Source organism: Pyxicephalus adspersus, chromosome 9 (genome assembly GCF_032062135.1).
Source record: "Pyxicephalus adspersus chromosome 9, UCB_Pads_2.0, whole genome shotgun sequence".
Classification (NCBI taxonomy): domain Eukaryota; kingdom Metazoa; phylum Chordata; class Amphibia; order Anura; family Pyxicephalidae; genus Pyxicephalus; species Pyxicephalus adspersus.
Genome location: NC_092866.1, coordinates 66,115,119 through 66,141,661, shown reverse-complemented (window position 1 = coordinate 66,141,661; position 26,543 = coordinate 66,115,119). Strand labels below are relative to the sequence as shown.

Here is a 26,543-nt window from a genome sequence, read left to right as displayed (position 1 = left end):
ATCCATCTCAGAATGAGTGCCAGCAGCCCTCTGGGTTTGAGATGAATGCAGCACAATTGTCAGCTTGTTGCTCAGACGTCGCTGCCAATGGGCTACAATTCGTGATCAGAAGTTTAGAGATCGGGTATATTAGTGCAGCACGGTGGCGGCCATTCTCCAAGTGCAGTGGGCAGAGATGGGAATAGTTGGGCTGCACTTTACACATGAGGCCAAGATGATGCCCACAGATACATAACAGCTGCATGGCCATAGAATTCTGCAGGCGGAGCTGTAACCCGCAGTCTGACTTCTCTGCATATATTGCATTGTTTTGCTTTTTTTTTTCTTTTCATCAAGTTTGGTCAGCAGTGTATCCTCAAGTCTCACTTTTAACCATTTGCATCCAAGTGTGCAGACAGAAGAATGTGTGGTGTTAGGAATAAAGTTGTGCATACAATAATCCCCTGGCCTATATTTAGTGCACATTCTATATATTCCACCCCACCGTGTTTTATTGTGTCCACAATGTGACTTTACACCACTAATGTCTGACAACTGGCAGCTGCCGCTCTATAGATCTGAAATCTTCTGCACAGCGCTGGGTCCGGAACGTCTCCAAAACCGGTGCCGATACTGAAGCCGGTGCTGCCCTCTGCTGGACCCATTCATTCCACGCCCAATTAGGACACTGGCAGATGTGTAATGTGGTGAATCCAGAAGGAATCTTTCCCCAGAATAAGGATTACATCTGGGATTTGTAATCACTTGATAACAGGAGAATGATTCCTCTTGTTGATTAAATAGCATTGCCAATAATCCAAGAAGAGTTAATCTCATGCCAAAAAAAAAAAAAGCTGAACCATAAGGGGCAATTTTATTACCATTTAGTGTGTATTTAAATGAATGCCAACATTCACCCTGTAGATTTGTATCATGAATAAATCTAGAGGACATATGCCAGCAAATAAATATTGGAGCTAAAATGACAAGTTTGGGGACCCAGGTGAGTGAATGAGTGTGGTGCATCTCTGTTGGGATTCCCTGGTTAAAGGATGAATGTTAATAGATGTTCAGTGACAAACATGACATTGTCCTTATAGTAGACACATACAGCTGGATCTGCCATTCATTGTCAGCAGACATACAGGTGAATGTGTTTTATACCTGTGGTGAATGATCCAAAGGGCAGCAAAAACATGGCAAACCTATCATACCATTTAGTCTTGTTGGCATCACTGCAGATTTATAGTAATTGTCCTATACCTGACCATTAGGTTCTGATCCATTCTCATTTTTACTTACTGTTTACCCAACTGTCACTAAGCGGGATTCACCTAACAAGTTCTACTTGCATTCAGTGTATAATACAACAGCTGAGGCTCCAATCTTAATCTATATATTATTTTAGTGGTGAATGTGGGCCAAACGTTTGTGCATGGGTTATTCTGCAGAGAATGGTCATTGCTTCTCTTGACAGTTCCTATTTCCTCGTGATAGTCCCTCAAATAACCAAACATGGCTGCCAGATCTGGTGGTGGCCCCGATACTGAGGGCCCTTCTGCAGGGGGTAAGGGAAAAAGGAGGAGCTAAGCAAAGAAGAACCCCAACTGAAAGCTGAACCCCCCTGGACACAGGGAATAAACAAAGAAGGGGGTGCCATGGGGCCCCGGGTCAGCTCTGAGTTATAAACTTTAGCAGGAATCAGTTTGGCGTGAGATGATCCTTTGAGTGGAATATTTCTCTAATCTACTAAGAGGTTTATTCTTTGCTGTAAAATAGAGTTCACTATAAAAGTTATAGGATTAAACTACACAAAACCATTGATGTGGTGGTGGCAGAATATGGCTCACTCATGGGACTCCCAGCAATGAATGGATTTTTTTAGCAATGGACTTTTGTACCAACTTTGTAAAAACTTTTAAAAGAAAACTCTGCAAAGCTGCGATAGTCTGCGTGCCGCTGCAACGTAAAACAATGCGGTCGCAGCATTGCATGTCACATCTACAACTTTCATAGAGGTCACAGATCTGCTCCAGGATGGCTGTTATTATAAAGAGAACGACAATAGATGAAGAGACGCACAGAGCTCCAGGAAGCCATTGAGTAAAGCTGGAGCTGTTTATCTACAATATGCTGGATGATCTGAATACTGAGAGCCTCACATGTCTCCGCACATTGTCAGCCACACGCTGTGTCCTCGCTGAGCCGCGATACAGAAATTAAAGAGGGAAAATGCCTTACAATAAGTGTTTGTCTGCAGACAATGCGTCTTTTCTCCTCGGCCGGACTGCGAGAATGGATCACATTGACTGTCCGGTTCTCAGAACTCGCGGCTTTGTTCACGGGTGGAAGGTTCCAGTGGACAAAAACTTTTAAAAGTTCTACCCTTTATGTGGCAGCTTCACAGGAAACATTAAGGAAGTGCAATGCCTCTGCTGTAAGTTCTGATGATTGTATGGCGCCTTTGTGTGGGATAAAAAGTTTTCACAGCGGGCGCTATTTGTGTTTGTTCATAAGAATGACGGCTAACGGGAGTGAAGTCTTTGATGCTTTCACACAGAAACTAAAGTAGCCTGAGGATTATTATCAGTGAAGATGCCATTTCCTATAGAATGAACACAGCTATACATAGATTGTAGAAAGTTATTTGTGACAAATTACTGCACTAATTGTTCAGAAAAGTCCTAAGAAAACATGAAGCCAGTGTGCCATATATGAAGGCTGTTTATACACCAGAGGCGTCACCAAGATCACAGCCTATCCAATCACTAGAGACCAGTGACATCACTGAGAGTTCAGCCAATCCAATCACTAGAGGCCGATGACATCACTGAGAGTTCAGCCAATCCAATCACTAGAGGCCGATGACATCACTGAGAGTTCAGCCTATCCAATCACTAGAGACTGATGACATCACTGGGAATGTAGCCCATCCAATCACCAGAGGCCGGTGACATCACTGAGAATGCGGCTTATCCAATCACTTAAAACTGGTGACATCACTGAGAATGCAGCCTATCCAATCACTAAAGACCAGTGACATCACTGAGAATGCAGCCTATCCATTCACTAGAGACCTGTGACATCACTGAGAGTTCAGCCAATCCAATCACTGAGGCCGATGACATCACTGAGAGTTCAGCCTATCCAATCCCTAGAGACTGATGACATCACTGGGAATGTAGCCCATCCAATTACCAGAGGCTGGTGACATCACTGAGAGTTCAGCCAATCCAATCACTAGAGGCCGGTGACATCACTGAGAATGCGGCCTGTCCAATCACTAGAGACCGGTGACATCACTGAGAATGCAGCCTATCCAATCACTAGAGACCGGTGACATCACTGAGAATGCAGCCTATCCAATCACTTAAAACTGGTGACATCAATGAGAATGCAGCCAATCCAATCACTAAAGACTGCTGACATTATGGAAAATGCACTCTAGCTGCTTTTTAGAAATAAGAAACACTGCCTGGAAATTTGCAGCAACAATGACCCCAGATGTTTCTGTCCTCTTTCTATCCAGCGGGCGTTCCAGGAGCTCTGGTTGCCCTGTGGAGGTAAATTCAGGCAGTAAAACAAAGCTTGTACAATGAATTGTTCTATTGGTGTCATAAAACTGCTCATCGCTCTCCTCCTTGGCGCTAATGTTGCTCAGATTTTCAGCCCCTGTAAGCAGCGCTGGGTTTGCTGGAGGCTGCCGAACCTGCGGCTAGAAGATCATAGTTGGAGCGCTGCCCTTACAAGTGAAACAAGCGCCATTCTCACCGCCCACCCGTACATACTTCACTCCAGAAGATTTGTTTGCAATAGCAAAGAAAAAAAGAAAAATGTGAAACAATAATCTGGCTGTGCCATTTTCCATTTCAGCGGCGGGATATTTTGAGACGTGGAGAAAGAGGCAGCATGCTGAAGCAATTTGTGACATGGGCACAGTACGCCGGGTAATCCTGCAGGGAGGGTGTGCCCAGCGTATTATTACACTACATATTGTTTTTCAAAAGATGCGTGCAATCAGTCATCTTTGGGCACCCGCGCCAACAAAAAATAACTCACTTTTCTGGCAGGAAAAAATAGTGTTTAGAGCAGAACAATCAGTCTTTATTTCACTGCGGCCGCAGCCTCCTCTGCTGTGGAAATATAGAATCACCATATAACTGCTAGCAGTGTGTCAGCATAATGTAAGAGCACCGGGATGGGGGGGCTGCCAGTCTCAGGATTGGGGTAATTAACATACAGCAATTTACACACCATTGGAAATCACAAAGTCACTCATATGTTAGACATCACCCTGCAGGGAGGACATGGGGTGCAGAAAATTTATAGCTGGACAGTGAAAGAGGACCTGTAAGTCCAGGAATAGATTCCTAACATGTCACAGGTACTGATATTCATATTCTGGGGGGCAGCACCAAGTTGTCCGACATTCTGGGGGCCAGCTGCACAGAGTTGTCTGACATTCTGTGGGGCAGCAGCATGGAGTTGTCAGACATTTTGGGGGGTAGTTCCGAGTTGTCTGACATTCTGGGGGCCAGCAGTACTGGATTGTCTGACATTCTGGGGGGTAGCACCGAATTGTCTGTTGTGGCACAGTCTTCCAACGTTCCAACATTTTGTCCTCTCGTACAGATAGAGGCGATTTCCTCCATTCTTATTGAGCTCTTTCCATTTTATCAGCCTTTTACTTGTCTCGCTATTCATTGTAAGACACTTTGCAGGTGCAAACATCGGCGGTAATTTCTAATACTGCTCAGTAGTTAGGAGGCAAAAGGAAAAAAAACATGGACATAAAAAACATTTATTTAGAGTGAAAACACAAAATGAGAACACTCTTTTTTAAGTGCACAATTCACGACACAACAGCCAACAGTTTTGTTAAACTTATCCTGAAGATCCTGCGATGTTTAGCGGCGGTATAAATAATGTTTTATGGCGAGCCGTTGCCTTTAAAACTCCGGCGAATGCGCGGCTCCCCGATCCGAGTGTCCCAGCGTACATTATGGCTCTTTATGACTGGGGTTTTGATAGAGTGATCACTAAAAATTTAATGACACTATAAAATAATAAAAATCCCATTAATTTAGCACGGATCCTGCTTGTGGTGGTTGTAAAGCTACATTAATAAACAGAATATTTTTTTTACAACAAAAAGCATTGTTACGTGGCAAGATATCAATCAGGCCCGTAAATTTAAGGGAGGTTTTAGTGTCGGCGCTTCTGTTATTATAGAATAGCCAATAAGTGTATAAAGCAAAGTATATAAAATTTTATGAATATATACAGGACGCATCAAGAATTCAGCTTTTATCTTAGAACAGGAAGGGGGGGGATCCATTATTGGACGGACCAAGCTTCAATCCTCTCTTTGTAAGGATGAGGTTCTAAATCTCTCTGCTTGTATAGAAGATGTTCACCGACGAACGCTGAGCACTGAAAATTCCCTGAACAAATCTCTCATCCTGCTGTTTCCATTCCCCTCTTCTTACTCTGGAAGGAAAATCAATACTGTCAGCTGTACAAGTCGAGTCAAATTTGCTAATTTAATGCAAACTCACAAATGATGCCCCGAGGCCTCAGGGACTGACGCGGCGTCGCCGGAGAGGTTAGTCGTGCAAAGATTCTATCTATCAACTCGCGGCCACCCCTGCCATCGCCGGTGATAATCCACTGCCGTGATGGATGGCAGAGACTTGTGGCCTGTAAAATGAAGTATTCATTGGCTTTGGATGGCGGGGGCCGTCACACTTCAGGAAAGTTCAGTTAATATGGAGAATTACTGCTGTATGGCTCCATTTGGAGAGATTCAGCCGTCCTCTGGGTCTGCTATATAAAGAACGGAGGAATGTGGGAGCGAGTCCATGCCGGGGTGTTTCCAGGACTTAATATAACGGAATATAAAAATATTACAAGAAAAATATTTCTTCATTTTCATTAGCAGATAAAAGCCTAAAATCTGGGTCACTTTACCGGGTGCCCTGTGCCCATTACAAATGCCACACAAAGCGGCTCCCACAATGCTTCTGTCTTTTACCTGCATGTTGTATGTAATGATCCTCCTTGGCAGAAAGTCTGAGCCACATAAGAGATTTGTAGCCGGCACACAAAGGTTTCCTACTTCCTGCTAGAATACAAATTATGAAAGAGATTGTTTTGCAATGTTTGCAGCCCAGAAATTGAGAGAATTGTATTATTTAATGCAGCAGCGGATGATCATGACACACCTGAAGTATTGTCCTGAAAAAGGAGAGTTGTATTTGGGTATAACAGATATGAATGACTAGAGAAAACAAGAAGAGATCTGCTGAGGATACAAAGCTGTCGGGGTGGCCCTGGGTTTGCTGACCTCTGATAAGCCAATCGGCACCCTACATGGTACATTTGTGTAAAGAATCCGGGGTTTAGCTTTTCCATGTTAAATAATTAAAGCCGAACTGCACCAAATCTTTACACTGCCACTCCAACCCCCAGTGCCCGAGTTAAATTGATTGACCGATGTAATGCAAATAACATTCTAAATGGCTCCCAGTGTATGACTAGGTTCAGTTTAATGTAGAAAGATAATATAGATTAGGAGAATTTATTAAAACAAAAATGTAAAAAACATTCATTTTTGGAGAAGGTCAAAAAATGTTCAATTTAGCAAAATTTGCACAATTTAAAGCATTTTTCCTCCACGCAATGCTGGGGGTTGTAGTTCCCCAGGTCTATTGTCCTCTTTATAATATTTGTCACAAGCCTGTGTCTTGCAAAGCCTGAAATTATTTTTGAGAGCAGAGTTTTTTTCCTGGGTTTCCTCCTCACCGCTGCCACTTTCAGGAGGGTCAGAAATAGTTGTGGCAATGTTGTGGCCTTGTGGGATTCCTCACCTGCTTCTTGGCTCCAGAATATAGAAGTGAAACTGTGAGCGGGAGGGAGTCTAATCTGAGACAGGAAATGGAGGCAATCAGCAAGAAGAAGACATCATGTCTGCAACGTGTCACCCTCACCGATGAGATGCTGAATTTACACGCAAGGGGATCTCCGAGCGAACATTTCCCCCCTGCGTCATGCCTGGAGTGACAGGTGTAATGTTTGAAGATTGTAAATTCACACTGTGGCCCTCACTGTCTTCTTGCTGAACACACCCAGCTACAAAATGATACTTTCATGAAATATCCGTCTGGCACAATAATGAGCCAATGGAAAAGTGTTGTGATTATAATTTAGCTGTGTCCCTTACACGTTGTGTGTCCCCGGCCTGGCTGGGTGTGAGCAAAACATCTCCATGTTATTCCAGGGATAGTAAGAAATACGGCCCGGCAGAGCGTCGGTGAAAACGCTAAATTACAGTGGCCTGTCTGTGGCCATCGGCAACTTTCTGCTTCACTTCATCGCTTTATTTTTCCTGTTTATAAAAGTCGGCGTTTTATTTTATATCAATAATTTTTATTAGCTTATTCTAAACCTTGAATGTTGGGATTTCACAAAACCATCCGAAATGAAAAATAAATCACTTTAAATAAAATCCCCAGATCGGCACTGAGCGGACGGCGTGGTGACCCCGGGACAGAACTTTCCAAATTTCCTAAACTGGATTCTGAAAGAACAAAGTGATTTTGGCTAAATGGAGCAAAATTTATAAACGTTTAGTTTTGTTCATTAGATGAAATCTCTACATTTGTTATTTAGAAGGTTTTTGGGGTCACAGTGTTCTCTGTACTTGCTTTTTCCCGGTTTGCGTATTTGATGCTTTTTAATTAATATTTTCATATAATTGTCAATAATAATAACTTTTTTCTTTTTTTCTTTCCCAAAAACAATAATATTAAAAATGAGGGTCTGTATTTTGGGTCCAGGATAGGAGATGTGGAACACTCGAGTCAGACCATTATTATTCACCTTCATTTCCCTTCCCCCTTCACTCAAATACTTTGAGTGAAATTTCAATAAAATTTTACAATTTCAATCATTTCCTCTTTTCAATCAAAAAAAAAAAAAAAAAAGAAATGTGTATGTTTTTTGAATTGGCATTGATTGACACCGGAGATGTTTTGGGATACAAATATAGAAGTTATAGTTACTTAGCGATCCATCTATTTCATGGCCGTGTATGGAAGGCGCGCACCTCGGCGTTGGATTGTGAAGTGTTTAGCGGAGAGAAGTGGGTCAGTGCACAATGAGAGGAGCGGCGCTCTGCTCCTGCATAATGTATTAAATCTAACGTGAGAGAAGCGTTCCGCCAGCTCTGTAAATCGCAGCTGACACGACGTTTAATATTGTTCTGTGATAATGAACGATGTTCCTCGCATTGTTCTCCGGCACAGCACAACACGGCGTTTTGTCTGCCAGGGAAACAACAAGACATGAGGGAAAACACGCAGACACGTTTCTTAAACAGGAACAATAAATTAATGATAACAACTGAAGGCTCGGCGTGTAGCAGAGAGAGGAGATTGCCAAAGGCAGAATTGTAGACCTGTCTGTTCTCCTACTAAACGCGCCCTAATTGTAACAGAGATGAAGAGTCTCAGCAGCAGCGGGAAAGGAACGCTGAATATTTGGGGTAAGAAGATCGCCTGTCACCGAGCCAATCACATTGACGTCTCTCCTTCCAAATGCTGCAACTCAATATTGACATCAGATTTTGGAGCTTATTAATAAAGAGAGAAGAAAGTTTAACGTCACCTAATTTTATAAAAAATCCAAACTGTTAATTGTTCTAACATTTATTATATTTATGTGTCCACTTCTGGACAGGAAGTCATCTGAGCGCTGCCAAAAATCCCCCCCCCCCATTGACACCTTATGTTCAGTATTTTACTTTTGAAAGTTTCCAGCAAGTTCCGAGGTTCCCCAATTGTGATCAGAGAAAATGAGCAGATCGCGACTCTCCGCAGAGCCCCCATCACTGCGGCGGTTTTTCCATGTGGATGGTTTTGTGCTGCTATAGATACGCTGCATGACACCTGTCTGGGGTTTTGTGCTCTATTAGCAGAAATCTGCATATGTCGAATCTTTGCCACGCTGACATAATTGTACAGAGTCATTTCATGAGTTTAATTGGCATTCAGCGATAATGTTTGCAGATTATGATACAATATGTGTGAACGCTTCCCTACGCCGGGACGTGTTACATCTGTCATGTTGGCTATTAACCCTTCCTGTGCTAGATGGAGGGGGGGGATGATTCCTGGCATACAGAGTCTTTGAGAGTTCTGATGACTTCGGGGATTGGAAACTTGGAGCCCCACGGAGGACCAGAGGGGTGAATTGCCCAAACAGTTCCCCACTTTAACCCTCCTTTGTGTGCGGAATTAAATTGGATCTTTTATCATACAATCCCACCGCATGCTAAACACCTCCCAGACATAAATTGTATTTATTGACCCCCCCAGACATACAATATTATCTTGTGTTGGGATTGTTTCATAGTTTTACCATTTTGAATTATTGATATACAACTTACAATGTGAAAATCTCATTGACAGGGAAGCCATCTTTGTATTTAAAGTTTTTTGGCTGATTTTGCTACTTTTTCACCACTTTTTATATTTCATCTATTGTACATTGATGGCCGGTAATCATTGTGGAACCCCTGGTATTGAATATTCCGAACCACACGTTTTATTATAAAGAGAGAAAATATAAATTGTTAAAAAAAAACATCTAGCAAATTCTAGGGGCAGAAAATGCTGAAATATTTCTCAATAATATTTATCTGTCTATATAAGTAATGTGGCCCCCAGTGTGAGCAGTTTGGGTCCCCTTCCATCACACTGGTGATGACAATGTCTTTGATCCTTGTTTTGCAGGAGAGGACACATTATGACAATATGGGCCCACAGCTGATGGGAAAGCCAAACGAAGACGGAAAATTGGGACCCGGAGTTATCGATCTGACGAGGCCAGAAGATGCAGATGGTGAGTTGCCAGCTGGGGGGGGGGGGGGGGGGTGGGGTGACACCACAATGGGTAATGTTCTGCGGGCTTAGGAAATGGCAGTCACTGGTGTGAAGTCTTTACCACTTGATGATATTTTTTTACTGCCTGGGCTATTTATAAAATCATATTCCTCATTTCTGTAGAATTCTGCAGAGGGGAATGTGAATGATGGAAAAGCAGTAATGAAAATAATTCTGCATTTATCAGAAACTGCCAGATGGCTCAATGTAATGTACACAACACACCGAAATCTCTCACCGAAACCTGCCGGGACCTTCAGGATATCTCCCGCCACTGAGGTGTAAAGTCGGAGCCTTTCCGCTGGCGCAGTCCGACATTCACCACAACACCAAACAGGACACAACCAGGGGGCCGGGAAATAATTTGATGGAGCGGATGGCAATAAACATTAATAAGATTTCTGGGATGGAGAGGACTCCTCGCTGCGTTCTAAATAATATTCCTTTTCCCAAAGCTCAGAGGACGGCCAATGACTAACCTGGCCCATTCCCCAAACCAGACTTCCAGAATTATTATATCCGTACCAACCCTGCTGCAAGAAGTCTGTCCACCCAAAAATGATATTTCTATATCTGGTAGATGGTAACACCCCAAAGGGTTCTGTTCTGTTACTCCAAAATTCTATTGGAGAGATCTTTGTGCTGGGCTTCAGGGTCTGTACCTTGCTGTGCTCATTATAGGGGGCTCCCACCATCCCTGTGCTGGATTTTTGTATTTATTTTTTATTTTGGGAACATAATAGAAAATCCCTGATTTCTGGGAAAGATGGGAAATGTTGATGAAATACAATGGAGTCCATAGAGAAGGTGGTAGAAAAATACCCCTAGGGTGTTACAGAAGCCCCTTTTATTTGTCCTGTTCTTTTGTCTCTTATTATCCTTATTTATTTTACTAGAAAAATGGTGAAACACTGAGTGAATGTGATAATCCTGAATTCACTGCCCCAGTCACACTAATAAGCTGAATAGAGGTTAACATTCCCTGAAATCCTCCTCCCAGGGCCCAGCAAGGTGTCAGCGCTTCCCCCAATGCACCTATTGGTATTATGTGGCTGCTGGGCATGCTGATACCTGTAGTTCCTCAGCTGTACAGATACATTCGGGCAGATTTTGGGAAATTCCTTTGGTGGATTATGAAGATGTTTTCGACGGATTCCCTGCGCTCCGTCTACAACAATTCAGCAGCTCATTAAACAGACTATTTGTTAACTTATTACTAATGCCGTGGAAAATGCCCCATCAGTCTGTTTTATCACAATGCTGCCATGAATATTTAATGTTTTTGTTAATTTGGTTTCTCTGTTTACGCTCTGTGCGTCTCTACAAACAGCACAAACAGCATCCAACGTTACTGCCGAGGAATCAGAAACCATCCGGGGGTTCTATTATTTCCAATTACCTCGGTCAATTTAATCTGTGGAAAGGTGCACGAGGTCCTGCTGTTATGGCTCCTGAGGTACCTGTTGTACCCAGTAGATGGTTGTTATATTGGGGGGACACATATAATATGCATTGTATACCCAGCTTTACTCCAGGACAGAGCAGGCAGAGGCGCGACCATTGCCGCCATTGTTCCCATCAAGATTTCCCCTCACTTCCTTTGTGGTGACCGGGACAAGGGGTGAGGGGGACTCTTTATGGGACATCAATAAAAACCTGAGAGGGGTCCTAACCTTTCCACATTTTAAATCACAAATTCAAATGAACCCTCCCTGGCACAGGAGCAGCCACATTTTGGGGGGCAGCCTCCACCGCTTCTGCATTTTCCGGTGTTAGAGAAGTTTATATGGAGGATATTTAGTGAAGACGAATCTCCCCCACAATGGTGATTTGTCAGTTTTATGGCTCCAGCTGTACAATTAGATGAAGTTTTTATTCCTTGGCCCTGCTGGAGATCTCCGCAGTTATAAAATTATATATTTTCCATATTAATGATGGAGAGGTTTATTTTTTTTCTGAATCTTCCTGATTGTCGATTCTTGTGGCATCTAAATATTTGGAGTTGCCATGGACGGTGTGCGGGGATCTTATTTTCACTAAACGCCAACGGCATAATGAAAGGAAAACGCGGAGACAAAGATGTCACTATTCTGATGGGCGAAACCACAACAAGCCTTCAATTCCCCTCCACTGGAAAAAAAAATGAAAAACTATTTTTAAAAGCCGTCGGGGAGCTTTCCAATTCAACGTAGAAAATGGGGCATTGAAATAAAACTCCGATATGGTCACGGCTTCATCCAGATTAAAAATCACAGTTTGTATAAAAGACGAGCGTGCAGTTTAGGGAAAAGTAAGCCGGTAGCAGAGCTCAGACGGAGGAGTTTGGAAAGCGGTTTTCAGACAGAAGCAGTTTCAAATTTCCTTCATTTTGCAAAGCCACGAGCCACATGCATCAGCCCACCACAACCATTAGCTCTCTTCAAACTCAGAGGAGAAACATCAGCCAAGACCACAAGAAGGTTTGGGTAGCTTCCTTTGTTCATTGACATATGGCAGAGAGCGGCTCGCTGTGCGATCGCTGGGACGCCGCTGCCTCCATCCGACCGGCTGTGATAAAGCAAGAAAAGGGAAAAGAAATCAGGAAAAGTCATCTCTGCGTTCTGTGGTCAGGAACGATATAATAAAATTAAAATTGATAAGCTGCTAATGGTCGCTAAAAACCCCCATAAATTTTACAGCAATACTTGGAGATTTTCTGCAGGTTCCACATAAATCGCCGGCTCGGGGAAAGCTGCCCATTGGAATTTTACTTGATGGGGGTTTGTAATTTTAGCGTCCGGGTTTTACATTCATCCCCTCCAGGGCTGTATTTGTACAGGACCGCCCTCCTAAAGCCCACCCCCGCACTGCATAATGTGCAGCATTTATCAGCCAATCAATATCACTGCAATCACTGCACCCATGTGTGCACACTGAAGCACAAAATGTGCATTTACCTGGTTGTTTCCACTCTTCCTAATACACTTTATATGGAGACAGCACAACCCCAATCTGATAATAATGCAGAGGCGGAGGCCATACTTGCTTGGTGTCCAGTCTGGGCTCAAGGGTGGAGTTCTGGCTTCAACCACACATTGACAGATAGCAGATGTTGTATCTAAGCAATCGTGAAATTTTGAAGGTTAAAATATGACGCATTCATTGTACAATGCATCTTCACTAAAGTGAGATTTCAGCTGCAGATGGATGAGAGGTGAAAGCAGAGGTGAAAGCAGGGGTGAAAGCATTGCCAGAGTTCCAGAATCATTCATGTGCAGCCTAGCCGTCCCCGCTCACTTGTTTCTCACAACTCACCTTTATGTGTCTCAGCTTCATTTAGCACAATGGGCGCGGGTACACCGACCTGGGAGTGCAGGGATGGTGGGAGCCCCTCAATATGGCTGCAGCAGGTGTACAGACAACAAGGTATAGAAGGACCAGTTAGGGGATTTATTTCTTTACAATCCACGAACACTAAAATATCAGTTTGGGGTGGAGTGACCTCATAAATGATTGGTCCTCCTGCCTTGGTTGATGATCCATTAAAACTCTGCTGCCGCCAGTTGAAATCTTGGAGTTTTCCGTGGCCCTGTCAGTCTTGTCTATACATTTAGGTTTTGGCAGGCAGAGTAAGATGCGGCTTTGATGGATTGCGCGAGTCGCCAGCGGCGCTCTGTATCACTGCAAAACAAATACATCTGTCAGATGACGCTGCCGATATATCTGCTACGGTGAACACACTTCAAATAAAATTGATGTACTGCAATAAAGAGTTTTCTTCTGCTGAGTCAATGAGGGGTTTACAGAGAGACAATTCAGATGTGGCAGCAACAAAACATAGAAAGCCATTTCCCAGAAAGACTGGGAGCAGGGTGTGGGATAAAGAACTACAGCTCCCAGCATGTCCTGAGGGTGGCTGAATTTGAATTTCCCCAGCCGACAGGAGGTCCCTGGTTGCCAGACAGAGTGAAATGTTTTTGGTGGTAATGTTGCTCAGTAACTTACAGCATTCCCTTTCTTTCCCTGCAGGGGGCACCACAGTGGTAGAGGCACGAGTGTACCGAGATTCTCGGGGGAGGAGTAGCAACGAGCCGCACATCAAGCGACCAATGAACGCTTTCATGGTTTGGGCAAAAGACGAGCGGAGGAAAATCCTGCAAGCCTTTCCTGACATGCACAACTCCAACATCAGCAAAATCCTGGGTAAGTAATGGTATGAGGTATGAATGTATGGAAAGTGCCCCCGATATAGCACCCGACCATCACCACAGGGGGGTGCTGTACCCAGAATGTCCATACTGAATAGAATGTAACCAATGAAATCTTTATCTCACCCCCCCATCTTCCCCTTCTGTAATAAGAATTATTAAAGATGCCCACAATCCAATATCAATTATCCCCCTCAGGTGGGGTGGTGGGGCAATTATTTGTAGTCTCCGCCCACCTTGGGGTATTCTCACTCGCTTGGGGCTTTCTCCTTTACAAAAGCAAAATTTAGCAGACTGAGGGCTCCAAATCTGAGACCTCCATGGGGAGGAGGGGATGGAATGGTTAAATTGGATCTTTTCATAGATCTTACAGGTTTTTCCCTCTGGCTTTGATTCTCCATCATCCAGCAACCACAGATCTCTCACTTTTGTGCGGACTGACCCTTTAAACGGCACTCAGCATCTTGACGTGTGAATGTCGCTGGTAGTGAAGACGTCACGTAGCCTCCATCAGACGCTGCTGGCTGGAGATTCCCGATTCATTCATCTCCCCTCCGCCTGTCTAATACAATTTCCTGTCCTGCAGTATTTAGGAAATTCATTACAAATAATAGAACATAAACACAGTTTTATCCGTTCGCTGCGCCTCGCAGCTGCGTTGGACGCGGTTTCCACGGCCGGCTCAGATTGCTGTCACATTTTTAAGTATAAGTCACTTTGTTAAAGTCATAATATTTAATATATTTAGGCAGGACGGAGTAATATGTGTGTAATGAAGGGATTAACATGAGTGCCAGAATACGCCAAAGTTATTTTAATTGAGTGTCACATATGCAAAATTTAGGCGTTTTCTGCTTTAAATAGATTTCTTCATTTTTTGCCATCGCTGCTTTAAATGCCAAGTAGGTGTAATGGAGGATAATGAGCGGAATGATTGTGCGTGGAGCCGCGCTGCGTGATTAGTTCAGACTTGGCTGCATTATGTGCGGGACGGGGTCAGAAAATGGCGGTGTCACCCCCCCAATCAGTGATGTCTAAATGAAATCACAAATAATGGCCGGGATGTGCACAGGCGGGGTATTGGTATTGTGATTTATTATAAATGAGATTTTATACCTCAGATCATCAATAAGGATCAATGTGTGAGAAGCCATAAAATAGACCCAAATCACAGAAATACGATATCATCTATAACATGGAGGCTTCAGAAGGCTCCCAGATTTCCAGATTCCCCGGAAGATGGTGACGTTCAATCACCTCGGTTTTCTTAGCGCCAGATGTTGATCACAATTTGGGTGTTTTTGGGTGTTTTGCGTTCCTGCCAGCACCTGTATTAGATTCCCTTATGATTCCCTAATAAATACAATTGAGTCGTGTATTTGCCATTCACAGCGGGCACAGCCCATTCATTAGCCATTTATTGAGCTTCCATTCACCACAAAAGTCTTTCAAGGTTGCAGGTGGCACAGTGTTCTAATCATATAAAGTTACTCATTTATGTAGCCTTGGGAATGGCTGAATTCACCGCTCCAAGAATAGAGATTTCAGTACTTGGCTGTGATTGTCCCATGAAATTCTATTGTTTGTATTCAATAGGAATTATTTCAATTTCAACATAGAGCGAAAGCCAAAGCTATGATCCAATGGGGGCTTTGCACTTGTTTGGTGTTTGTTCCCGTCAACAGAATGGAATTGATATCTTTGCTGCATTAGAGAGATTTCTGCTTTCCTTCCCATTGCACAGATGTAGAATAGACTTTAATAAAAGCTGAACCTTGGCTTCTTCCACCTCCGTATCATCAATACAATGACTTCCAGTGCCGAGGCAGACCTGAATATGAATATTTTGTATAGAGGAGATCGCTGATCCCACTGCTCAATGAGAGAAATGGCCACCCTCTTTTTTCACTTTATCCAACAAAAACATTTAGGATTTGGATACAAACTCAGACCTCGCGCCATACTTATCCGCATTTCATAAAACTTTAATATACCAAGGGGATCCGACACCCCATCAAACTTGACTCTGACAGATGGTTTACGAAAGTTTTATTGAACACTGACAAGTATTCTGTGCGGCCCGCGTTGTATCCCCGGGCTTGGCCTGACACTCGTCATTGCTGGTCGTAACCAGTGGGGATCTAGAATAGGGATTCTTTATGATGGAGGACGGTGACAGTAGGGGGCGTCACTGTTTGGGGTCAGTACTTTGTCAGCATGTCCACTGATTGTCTGGTTCTGCGATTGATTGAAGTGTTTTGGCATTGTAGGTTCCCGCTGGAAAGCGATGTCCAACCAAGAGAAGCAGCCATACTATGAAGAACAAGCTCGCCTCAGCAAGCTGCACCTGGAGAAATATCCCAATTACAAGTACAAGCCCCGACCCAAGCGCACATGCATCGTGGACGGCAAGAAGCTTCGTATTGGGGAGTACAAGCAGCTGATGAGGTCGAGAAGACAGGAAATGAGGCAATTCTTCACTGTGGGGTGAGTAAACTATAAATAAGGAAACTTCAATAAGACATTGGGGCTCACTATAATATTATTAATAAACAGTATTTATATAGCGCCAACATATTACGCAGCGCGTACTGACCTGCAGCAATATTACACAATACTTTATAACAGTGGTCACCAACATGACGTCCGCAAGAAAATTTTGGTGGTCAGCGGTTCTGGCCGGTGCAACCCTGAGCGGGATCAGGAGAAGGACCCCGCTAGTAGGGTGCACCGGCCAGAGCCGCTGAACACGCCCCCGTACAAGTCCAGGACGCAGAGAAGTTGGCGGTCCCTGGACATAACCCGCCCACTCTCCCATCACAGGCTTAGATCTGGGCGGGACTATTTCACGATGACGTCACTATGGGGGAGGTTTCTCCCGCTTTGATTGACACCCGACTCCACGCGCATGCGCGCTCAGGAGCCAGTGATTTTAGTGGTCCGCGGAACCAAAAAGGTTGGCAACCACTTTATTATTATAATATTAAAAAACCCCAAAATATAGCAGAAACCAAACAATATTTGTGACTCTTATGCTTTGCTTCTAATCTGATTCTATCATTTCTCTTGCATTTTCTAGCTGTTGATCATTCTTTGTTTGCTTTTTAGACAACAGCCTCAGATGCCAATGAGCGGTGGAGCAGCAGTGGTGTACCCAGGGGCAATCAACATGGCCAACACCACACCGTCACCACAGATGACATCGGACTGCTCCAGTACTTCGGCCAGCCCTGAACCCAGCATCCCCGTCATACAGAGCACCTACGGCATGAAGCTGGACAGTGGCAGCCTCACCGGCAACGACTTGATGAATGGAGAGGACGAGATGGAGATGTACGACGAATACGACGAGGAGCCCAAATCAGACTATAGCAGTGAAAACGAAGCCAATGAGGCTGTGGGTGCCAACTGAAAAAAGAATTATCAAAAAATGTTCTATACCTTGGAGAAAATGGAGAATACGCTCTGGACTTTCTTGGAATTTTGAACAAAAAGAAGTTTGTGAAGAGCCTGCATGCGTATGTGGTTTCCACAATCCCGTGAGCGGAAAAGGTCTTAAATATTTCTTCATGTGTGAGATGGAATGACTCCCCCCTAGTTTTTCTTTTTTTTTAATTTTAAGTAAAGATGTCTGTAAAACATCGGACATCAGGACTTGAACTGAAATGAACCCATAGCTGTCTTACAAGTCTTACATTTCGTGTGTTTTTCCTTCTTTTGAATGCTGATAGTTTTGAGTTTTTAGATGGGGTATAAACATTCTCACTCAGGTATGTGCCAGCCAACACGTTGTGAATGTGTTTTATGCTGAATTCTCTTTGGAGATAAGTACACGTTTTTACATATTGTGAATCCAGACATTAGCTAAACCTGCACTTAACTCTCTGTGGAACCTCCATTCACCCTTTACCCTCAACGTGCCAAACATTGAATTCCTAAGCCGGGGCAGTTTATGTCTTAAGGAAACGCTTCTTCTAAAGTCTTAGACAATCTCCTGGAATCCTAAACAAGGTGGCCACTGTTGTGGAACTTGGGACTGCTGTGGTCTTGCTGTTCCTGCACAATCTTATTTTCCAGAGAACTTGCAGGGCACTCAGGAAATTGTGTAATGACCTGGTCGCCTCGTGTCATTGAGTTGCTGGGAAAGTTTTAAAGACAGAAATATTAGGATAGTAGTGCCCCCTGTCAACCCTTGCATTCGTTGTTCACCCTGCTAACCTGAATCTCTTCATTCCAGAATGCCAAGGGTCCAAATGCAATCCCGGGATCAATCATTCAATGATCCCCGAAATCCTTCACTCTTTGCTTAACTTGGTTTATTAAAACATCCCTGGGGTAAAAAAGGTGTGGGGGGGGGGGGGGTAAACATTTCTTCACAGGATAATTATGTATTATTCGGATAATCATGTGACAATTATTTGCTTTCAGACAATAGAGAAGATTTTCAGGTTGTGCTGGGCAGTATAAATCCTTTGTCAGATTATTTTAGTGCTGCCAGTTTGTAATGCGGCTTCTCCAATCCCTTTGTATTTATTTTTGGTGCTCTGTGCCCTGCCCTCATCTCTGCATTTTTTTTGCAGTCACATTTTTGCTGTATTTGGAGAAAAATGCATCGGTCGTAGAGATTAATCACTTCAAAATGCACAATACATGCAAAAAGAATTTCTCTCCTTACCTGGAACATGTATCCAGCCCAAACCTAACCTATCAGTCATCATAAGCTACCACCTCCAACCTTCACTATACCCCTCCCCCATAGGGCACCCCCAGATCCCCGTGGATGCACATGTGCACCTTCCTGACTGCTCAATCCCTGACACATGGGCCATGGGAGACAGAGATCTGGGCAATATTTCATTTTTAAAATGTAAAAACTTGCCCCAGAATTCTGGGGACTCCAGCAGCTGATCCAAATATCAGGGAAGGAAGTTTGAGCCTTGGTGCCATCTGTTCATTCTTTGTTAGATTTTTTACTTTTAAGAAAACGGATATTTAAAAAAAAAAAATATTATAATGGGTGGGGAAAAAAAATAGAATTTCAATGTTTGAAAGCCTTGGTTGTTTTCTTTTAAAATGTAAATGATTCTGATTTGTATATATATTGTGCAGACGGGGCCGGTGCTGGTCCATTAAAATATATAGGAATCCCAAATGTTCTGTTCAGGAGATCCGTTTACAGGGAAATGTCATTGGCCGTAATTTGTACAATACTAGAAGGCTGAGTGTTCACAAATCAGTAAAATGTGTCAGCAGCAGGGGATTTTGTATGGATTTTGTATATTTACATATAAAACATCCCCCGCTTTTCTCTCCTCTGCTTTAATAGGCTGTAATTTGTAGTAAAATAAGAATCCATATTGTGGAATCATTCAGATTCTCACTTCTGGAAACGACAAACTGGCACCCAAAACAGAAAAGAATTCCATAAAATTTAGAATTTAAAGCTAAAACCTCCGGTGAATGTCGATTCTCCTCCTTCACCGAATATTTCACTCATTTTTGCTTACAATTCCTCATCATTTCATGCGGCCTCATTGGATTCAATATTTATCACTTTGCTGTCTGTTGGGGACATTTTGGGGTTTTCCTGTGTTGGGTGATTGTAGTGCCGGCTTTGTAGATTTTTATTTAAGACGTAGAAAAGATTTCATTCAGCCGTTCATTTTTTTTCTTCTATTTTTACAACGAGAATAAGAGAAAAAAATGAAACGCAATACACGGGCTGGCAAAGAACAAAATGACTTCTTTAATATGAAACTTCGCTTGTATAGAAACTATTCTCGCAGATTTTCTCCTCCCGAAGTGTTCCAAGCACTGGATAGAAATTTATCGTTCTGACTAATGTGAAACTTCACAAACAAAAAGTCGTCTGTTCAGCCCGGTGTGGCCCCTGGATCGCTCTGTAAAGCTTCATTTATTTCTGCCCCACAATCTGCCCCCGGTCTGTTTATCCCCCTCGGGTTATACAAAACGCAAACATTTTATTAGATATAAAGAAGAGACAATCGCAGATTTGATTTCCCAAATGCAGCAAAATTAATGAGACCATTGGCTGCCTCATTTTCTGTATTTTATATTCATCATAAATAGATTCACACAAATTGTGTGTATGGAGAAATTGTGCAGCCTCGGTGTATTTTAGGGGAATATAACCCGGAAAGGGAAGAAGTATTTGTGGAAAAGGATTTTTCTTTCCTTCCCGATATTCCAGCAGTGCTGACTGATGATCTCTCTCATCGTTTTCATTCTTTCCATAAAGGAAATTCACGTTTTTTAAAATTCAAATATTTTGTATTTATTTTATTTTTACAAATTGCCGTAAAGAAATTCCTCCGTATTCATAATATAATATATAAAGATTGGGACATTCCCAGGAAATGATTGGCTGACGATTGGGTCGCGGTGTGAATCTATTCACCCGGCCTTGGAACATTTTCCACCCCCGGGTGATTGCTTTCTTTTTAGGGATTTTGTATCTCACTGCTTTGTAGGACATAAAAAGGGAATTGGAGTCTCCTCGGTGTAAAAGTTGGGGATTCTCCTGCACTTTTCACAGAAATGAAAACTTGAAAGGGATTCACAGACATTGGAAGGAATTATCTGCGATTTGAAGAATCTGACAATAGGAATTTTCAGAAATAAACTTTTCATTTGCCAATTTTCTGGCCAAGAAAGTGGAGGTTTTCAGGGTTTTGGTACTTTTGGTGCTGTAGCATCTCATTGGTACGGAATTCTCAGAGAAAACATTTATTGATGGATATTTATCATTTCAGCACTTTACAATAATAAGAGATTTGGTACGGATAAATTCTTTTCCTGTGATTCATCCGCGGTACAATCAGGCATGTCGCTTCCACCAATGGGGAAATATCAGAAGAGAGAATTGGCTTTGGTTTGGGGGGGTCGTCCTTTTGTTAGGTTCAATATTTGGGTGAATAAATATATGAATTGCTGTCTGAGGGGCTGTAGTGGAGATTTTGTGCTTTTTAGTTATCTTTTCATATCGTGTTGACTTTCATGATATCAAAAAGTTTTCCCCGCTCGGCAGCACTCCGGCGTTGTCAGCCCTTTGATGTCTTATAAAGGTGAATGGAAGAGTGACGGGTTTTGTTCTTGAACTCAATCAATGCTCGAGGGGCCCAACGCATTTCACAGCCTCCAACATTGAAGGTTTTACATAGACAATTGTGAATAGAATGTGAAATAAATGTTTTGAGGTCTCTGCTTGTATATAACAATCTCCAGTGTGGATGACCTCAGTTTACAAGAAGCACTCGTTACATTTCAGTCCGACCTTCTTCCCTTCGTTTTGTCTTTTTATGTTTTATTTTATACAGAGTTTGTTTTTATAGGACCCCAAATGTAACATTTTTATAGATAGATTTACTTTGGATTGCTCATCTCTTCGACGTACACAATGTTTTAATTGGTGTAGACGCTGGTTTGTTTGTTTTTTATTTGCGTGCCGAAACGCAGAAAGTATTCTATGAAATAAATATATCAGAGACGCAAAGGGGATTTGCGATAATTTAAGCTCGGCTTGGCTAGGTGGGCCGGGGCCGCTCACTTCTTATGGGATAGGTGCAAATATCAAACTGTATGCTGCACATTGCAGATCTGCCGCTGTGCTTCGTCTGTCTTTGTCTTTTGTGTTTCGCTTTTTTTTCTTTTTTTTTTGTTAAGTTAAAAAAACGACTTTTCTACATTGTATCCCTGACAATTTTTAGCTACAAATATTAAAACTTGCTTGGCATTTTTATACATTATTGTATTGTCATATACAGATATACAGAGAGGCTTGTAGCTGTTACTATGCATCCTCAATGTACCCCCCATCCCCCGGTACCCCCCATCCCCCGGTACATGATTTTGTAATTTGTTTGTGATGTATATTGTGAGATTGTATACTATGTTAATTTAATCAGCACAATTCACTGACATGCTGGACTGACATGCTAGCTGCTCTATGGAAGCGTATGTTCCGGGCCCTGGGGTCACCCCAAGCCGATGTTTTTATCTCGGCAGCAGCTTATAAAGCGTTCCCATCACCTCCGCACAGCAATGGGGACCATCTTGTAGGCTGACGCAGTCTTCCACTTTTCTGCCGTATCACTGCCGTGGCATTTGGCTGAATGGACAGACTGCCTCCCTCCTAATGGCCGCCAGGTGTGCTTTACCGATTGGCTGCTCCTCGGATTTATGCTACCAATGGAAAGCCGAGTGACTTTTTTTATTTTTTGTTTTTATTTCTTTGTAAGATACCGGAACCCTGATAGGCCGACGGCTTCAAAATATTTGGGAGTCAAAAAAAAATAAATTCAACCATAAAAAAAAAAAAAAAACTTAAAAAAACCATAAAAATAGTGTCTATTGCTGCTTTGAATATGTTTTAAAGAAAAGTCTGAAAATGTAAATAGTTTATCAGAAATTTTTCTTGTACAGTCCGGTGTAAAGTTTTTAACTGAACTTCAGAGTTGCCATCACCAATCTCTCACCTCCTCCTCCCGATATTGTTTGCTAAACGATGAAATTCAATAAACTGACGAGGAATATAATCCCAAATACTTTTTTTTTTTTGACTAACAGAATTGTTTCCTCCTCTTGTGCAGTATTGACGTGAGGTAAAGGGAAAAACTTATGGAGAGACTCAGAGACCGGATTGGTCAATGCTGAGCCCCTAGTGGGCGGGGCATGCGCTCCATATGTTTAATGTGATTGGTTAGGAGGAAGCTACACATGATCTCATTAGGGAGTTCTAATTACTTATTTATGCTAATTTACCTCAAGATTGTCCTCCCCACCCCCACCCTAATAATACAATCACCGTCACCCCAGATTTTGTACTGCTGTCAACACTTACCGATTAAAGATACATTTTGTTTTACGACACGCGTGTCTGCGTCTGTGATTTCTGGGGATTGGGGGAGGGAAAAAAAAAGCATTGAAAAAGCTGAAATTTAATTTTTGGATTAAAAAAAAAGAAACTTTGAGAAAACAAATGCTGGAGAGATTTTTTGATGTTTTTGTCATTTTCAATTTAAACAATATATAGAATTATTTATGTGTAAAGTATTAGAGATTCTGAATCACCATCACTGGGCGAATTACAACAAACAGATCTCCAGAGGAGGCCCCCTTTACGTTATGTGGCTCCCTATTGTGCCGGGAGGAGACCTAAAATACGACCACAGCCTATGGCAGCCAGGCGAGAAAATGAAGAATCTGGGATAAGTAGGAGGGGCTTCCTGCTATGGTCACATGATCAGTCCTGGGCATATAAATAAGAGCCAATCACAGTGTGTAGACATTATTACAATGAAATCCAATTTGTTACAATGTTACAATTTGGTATCAAGGAATCCGTGTCATGTGATGGTCATGTGACCACTTGTAAGATTGACATTGGCCTGCAGGTTGTACTCCCCCCCCCCCCCATATACTATACCTGTACCTGTGGGGGGGCTCTAACTTCAGCCATCATAATATTCAGATTGTACAAATAACACATCTGCTATCTCAATTCAACTACAGCAACCTGGAAAAATATTAAAATTTCACATTCCACCATTTGAGCTCATTATTTGCCCCAAACTCCACCCCCAGCCAATGACATTGATGGATGGTTGAACATGTACACTGGCTCAGGTGATCAATTTCAGTAAAATTTCACTTTTTGGATAAATGTTTTGGAGTCAAATTGACTATAAAATGATTTCTAAGGGGACGATGAGCTTTTCACCTCCACCGAGAGAAACTCCAACCCTCAGCAGTGTGAAAAAGTAAAAAAGAAATTCTGAATAAAGTGCAGAAATATTAAATATAATAATATAAATAAAACACAAAATTAAACATATTAAATGGCACCAAATACATCTGCCCCCCCCCACCCATAAAAATGAAATACGCCCACTAAATAAATTTGAAGGCGGATAGAATGTTTTTTCCACTTGGCCCCGCCAGTAAACAGCTGGATGGGGAGATTTCGGTTTTTATTGGCAGCGTTAGGCAGAGCCATTTATGAATCTAAAATATTTCCAAGCTCCCGCCCCTTCCTGACCTCTCAGTGGCTCCCGGCTCCCCCTGCTCCCCGTCTTACATTCACACCCTAAACGATCGGAAGATTTCATTCAGTGTCTGCACTTGTCTTTCATTACTTTCCTAAGGTCCCAGGAGACCAAAATCTGCTTTCCTGGGCCCCCAGGAGCCCCAACATGAGTGGGACTAAAACAATCTGTGATACAAGGGGTCTTCCCACCCCTTGTGCCCCTATATTGGTCCTCCAGGTAATAAAATACCCCAGGGAGTAATTCTTTATTCCAGCCAGGGATTTAAGGCTCATTGTGTCCTCTGAAATATGGAAAAGGCCTCTGCCAGATACCCCAATGAGCCTGGAGTACCGGGGGCAGTTATCAGTCCAGCCAGTTACAGCTTTGTTCCATGAATCCAGCAGAATATAAAACTTTAATTGTCTTCCAGGCTGCTGATTAGCTAAGTAACATATTTCCAGGAAGCATTGGCTTATGGGTACTTTCCATACAGCACCGCTCCGCGGGGGCGGTCCTAATGAGCCGATTCTGCACGTTAACTTTAGGTCACACTAACTACATGAAATCTCCGGAGCTGCAGCTCTTCACCAATCCAAGTAAAAGAATGTTCCTGAACCCACAACATTAGTTACACGGTGTCTGCAGGAGGGAACCCCAACCCCAATCTAATCATTTATAAGAACAAGATATTCCAAACCTGGCTGTCCCTTTAAGTAGGGGGTGGAATTCACAAAGCTGTGGTTGAGAGGTGTTCTGATTTTTGGGTGAGGGGAGCAATGTCATCAAACCAACACAATACCCCGCAGCACATTACACCCCACTGACAACCTAAATTATATATGGGGGGCTCAAAGCTGCAGCAAAGTGATAGGACAGCAATACAGACACAACCAACCCCAGGGGCAGGGGCAATTATTAGGTCTCTTTGTCTAATAAAGGTTTACAATGGCTCTGAAGTGATGACACATCAATGAAGGGTTCAGGGGACCCCAGTGAGGGGTCTTGGTAATTCTCCATCATACAAAGACATTACAGACATCTTCGCTCCTCCAGCCTTGTGGTCACTGTTTGGTGAAGACCCTTTTCTGTTCCCCCATGACTGTGCTCCGGGGTACAAATACCCCTCCATAAAGACATGGGGGCACCTGTTTGGTGTGGAGGAACTCGAGTGTCCAGCACAGAGCCCTGACCTCCTCCTACTGAACATCAGTACCTGACCTCACCAATAGGGGGGAAATCCCCACCATCAGTACTGACCTCACCAATAGGGGGCAAATCCCCACCATCAGTACCTGACCTCACCAATAGGGGGAGAAATCCCCACAGACCCCCTGAAGAGTGCGGGATGTCACTGGGACAGCACCATCATAATGGCCATGGTTTTAGCATGGGACAGCCATCAGTCGCCTACAGTTGTGATGGTTGAGTGATCACAATGCTTTGGTCCTTATATATTCCTATTGGTGTAACAAGGATGCCGGGGAGACCAAATTGTGAAACCTCCCAGCCCACTAATGTCCCGGTGCCTGGGCAGAGAGCCAATCACACAAGCATGAGGGGGATGGAAACAGAGCGCCCCCTCTGTCTCTGTGAGATATTGCACAGAATTAACATTTGCTCTCCCCACAGGTAGTAATGGACCAAAAAAATCAGGTAATTTGGTACAAAATAAATTGATAAAGTTTGATATGTATTAACAGTGACTGTGACTTTCACCAACGCTGCTGGTGAATCAATCACTGTCATTTAAAACACATGTACCAAGATTTAGTGAATGTCAGATTCACAGCTTCATGACTCCTTAATAAAGTGTGGGAGACATTACAATAAATATCTGACATCCCCGGTGTATGATGGGATTTGATGGCTCCATTCATGTTGCCTGTACAGATTCCGGGGCAGTGTTCCCCTTTATTCGGAGAAGACTCCATAAAGTATTCCCCCGCCTCGCGCTGAACATTGTCCAGACTCCGGCAGCTGAGAACACAGATCTTCAGTTATATTGCAGAATTATGATGTCGTTTTAAGTGTTATGTTTTCCTTAACTGCCAAAATGTTAGCAGAGAATGGAAGGTGTTTGTGCTGCAGATAATAAGTAATATGGCGCCGGTCATAAGGGTCAGCGGTTATTGCGCTTTCTGCTCGGAGTAACAATATTATTTCACTGCAGGAGAGCCAAGTCCTCAGCTCTTCAGGTGCTGAATTATTAGAATATTATTTATCTATAATGTTGTGCGCAGGGCGCGTGCGGGGAATTCACAGCTGCACATTCACTCAGCCGCCCGCCATGCTTTACCACCCTGCCAGAGATTTAAAGCTGAACTCCGGGCAAACAGCTAAATATACTCGAGTATAATCTGCCCGGGATTTGTGTCTGTAATGTATCC

The 26,543-nt window shown here is 43.0% G+C and overlaps 1 protein-coding gene across 6 annotated transcripts in view; it reads left to right on the top strand.

Annotated features, from left to right (window-relative positions):
- SOX6 (SRY-box transcription factor 6) overlaps positions 1 to 22,997 on the top strand; it is a 202,306-nt gene extending 179,309 nt beyond the window's left edge. For all 6 annotated transcript variants that reach the window (XM_072422370.1, XM_072422365.1, XM_072422369.1 and 3 more), the window contains 4 exons: positions 9,774 to 9,882; positions 13,932 to 14,105; positions 16,381 to 16,597; positions 17,219 to 22,997. In XM_072422370.1, coding sequence (XP_072278471.1) covers positions 9,774 to 9,882; positions 13,932 to 14,105; positions 16,381 to 16,597; positions 17,219 to 17,522 — 804 coding nt within the window. In that variant the 3' untranslated portion in view covers positions 17,523 to 22,997. The remainder of the gene's footprint in view (positions 1 to 9,773; positions 9,883 to 13,931; positions 14,106 to 16,380; positions 16,598 to 17,218) is intronic.
- The last annotated feature ends 3,546 nt before the right edge of the window (positions 22,998 to 26,543 follow it).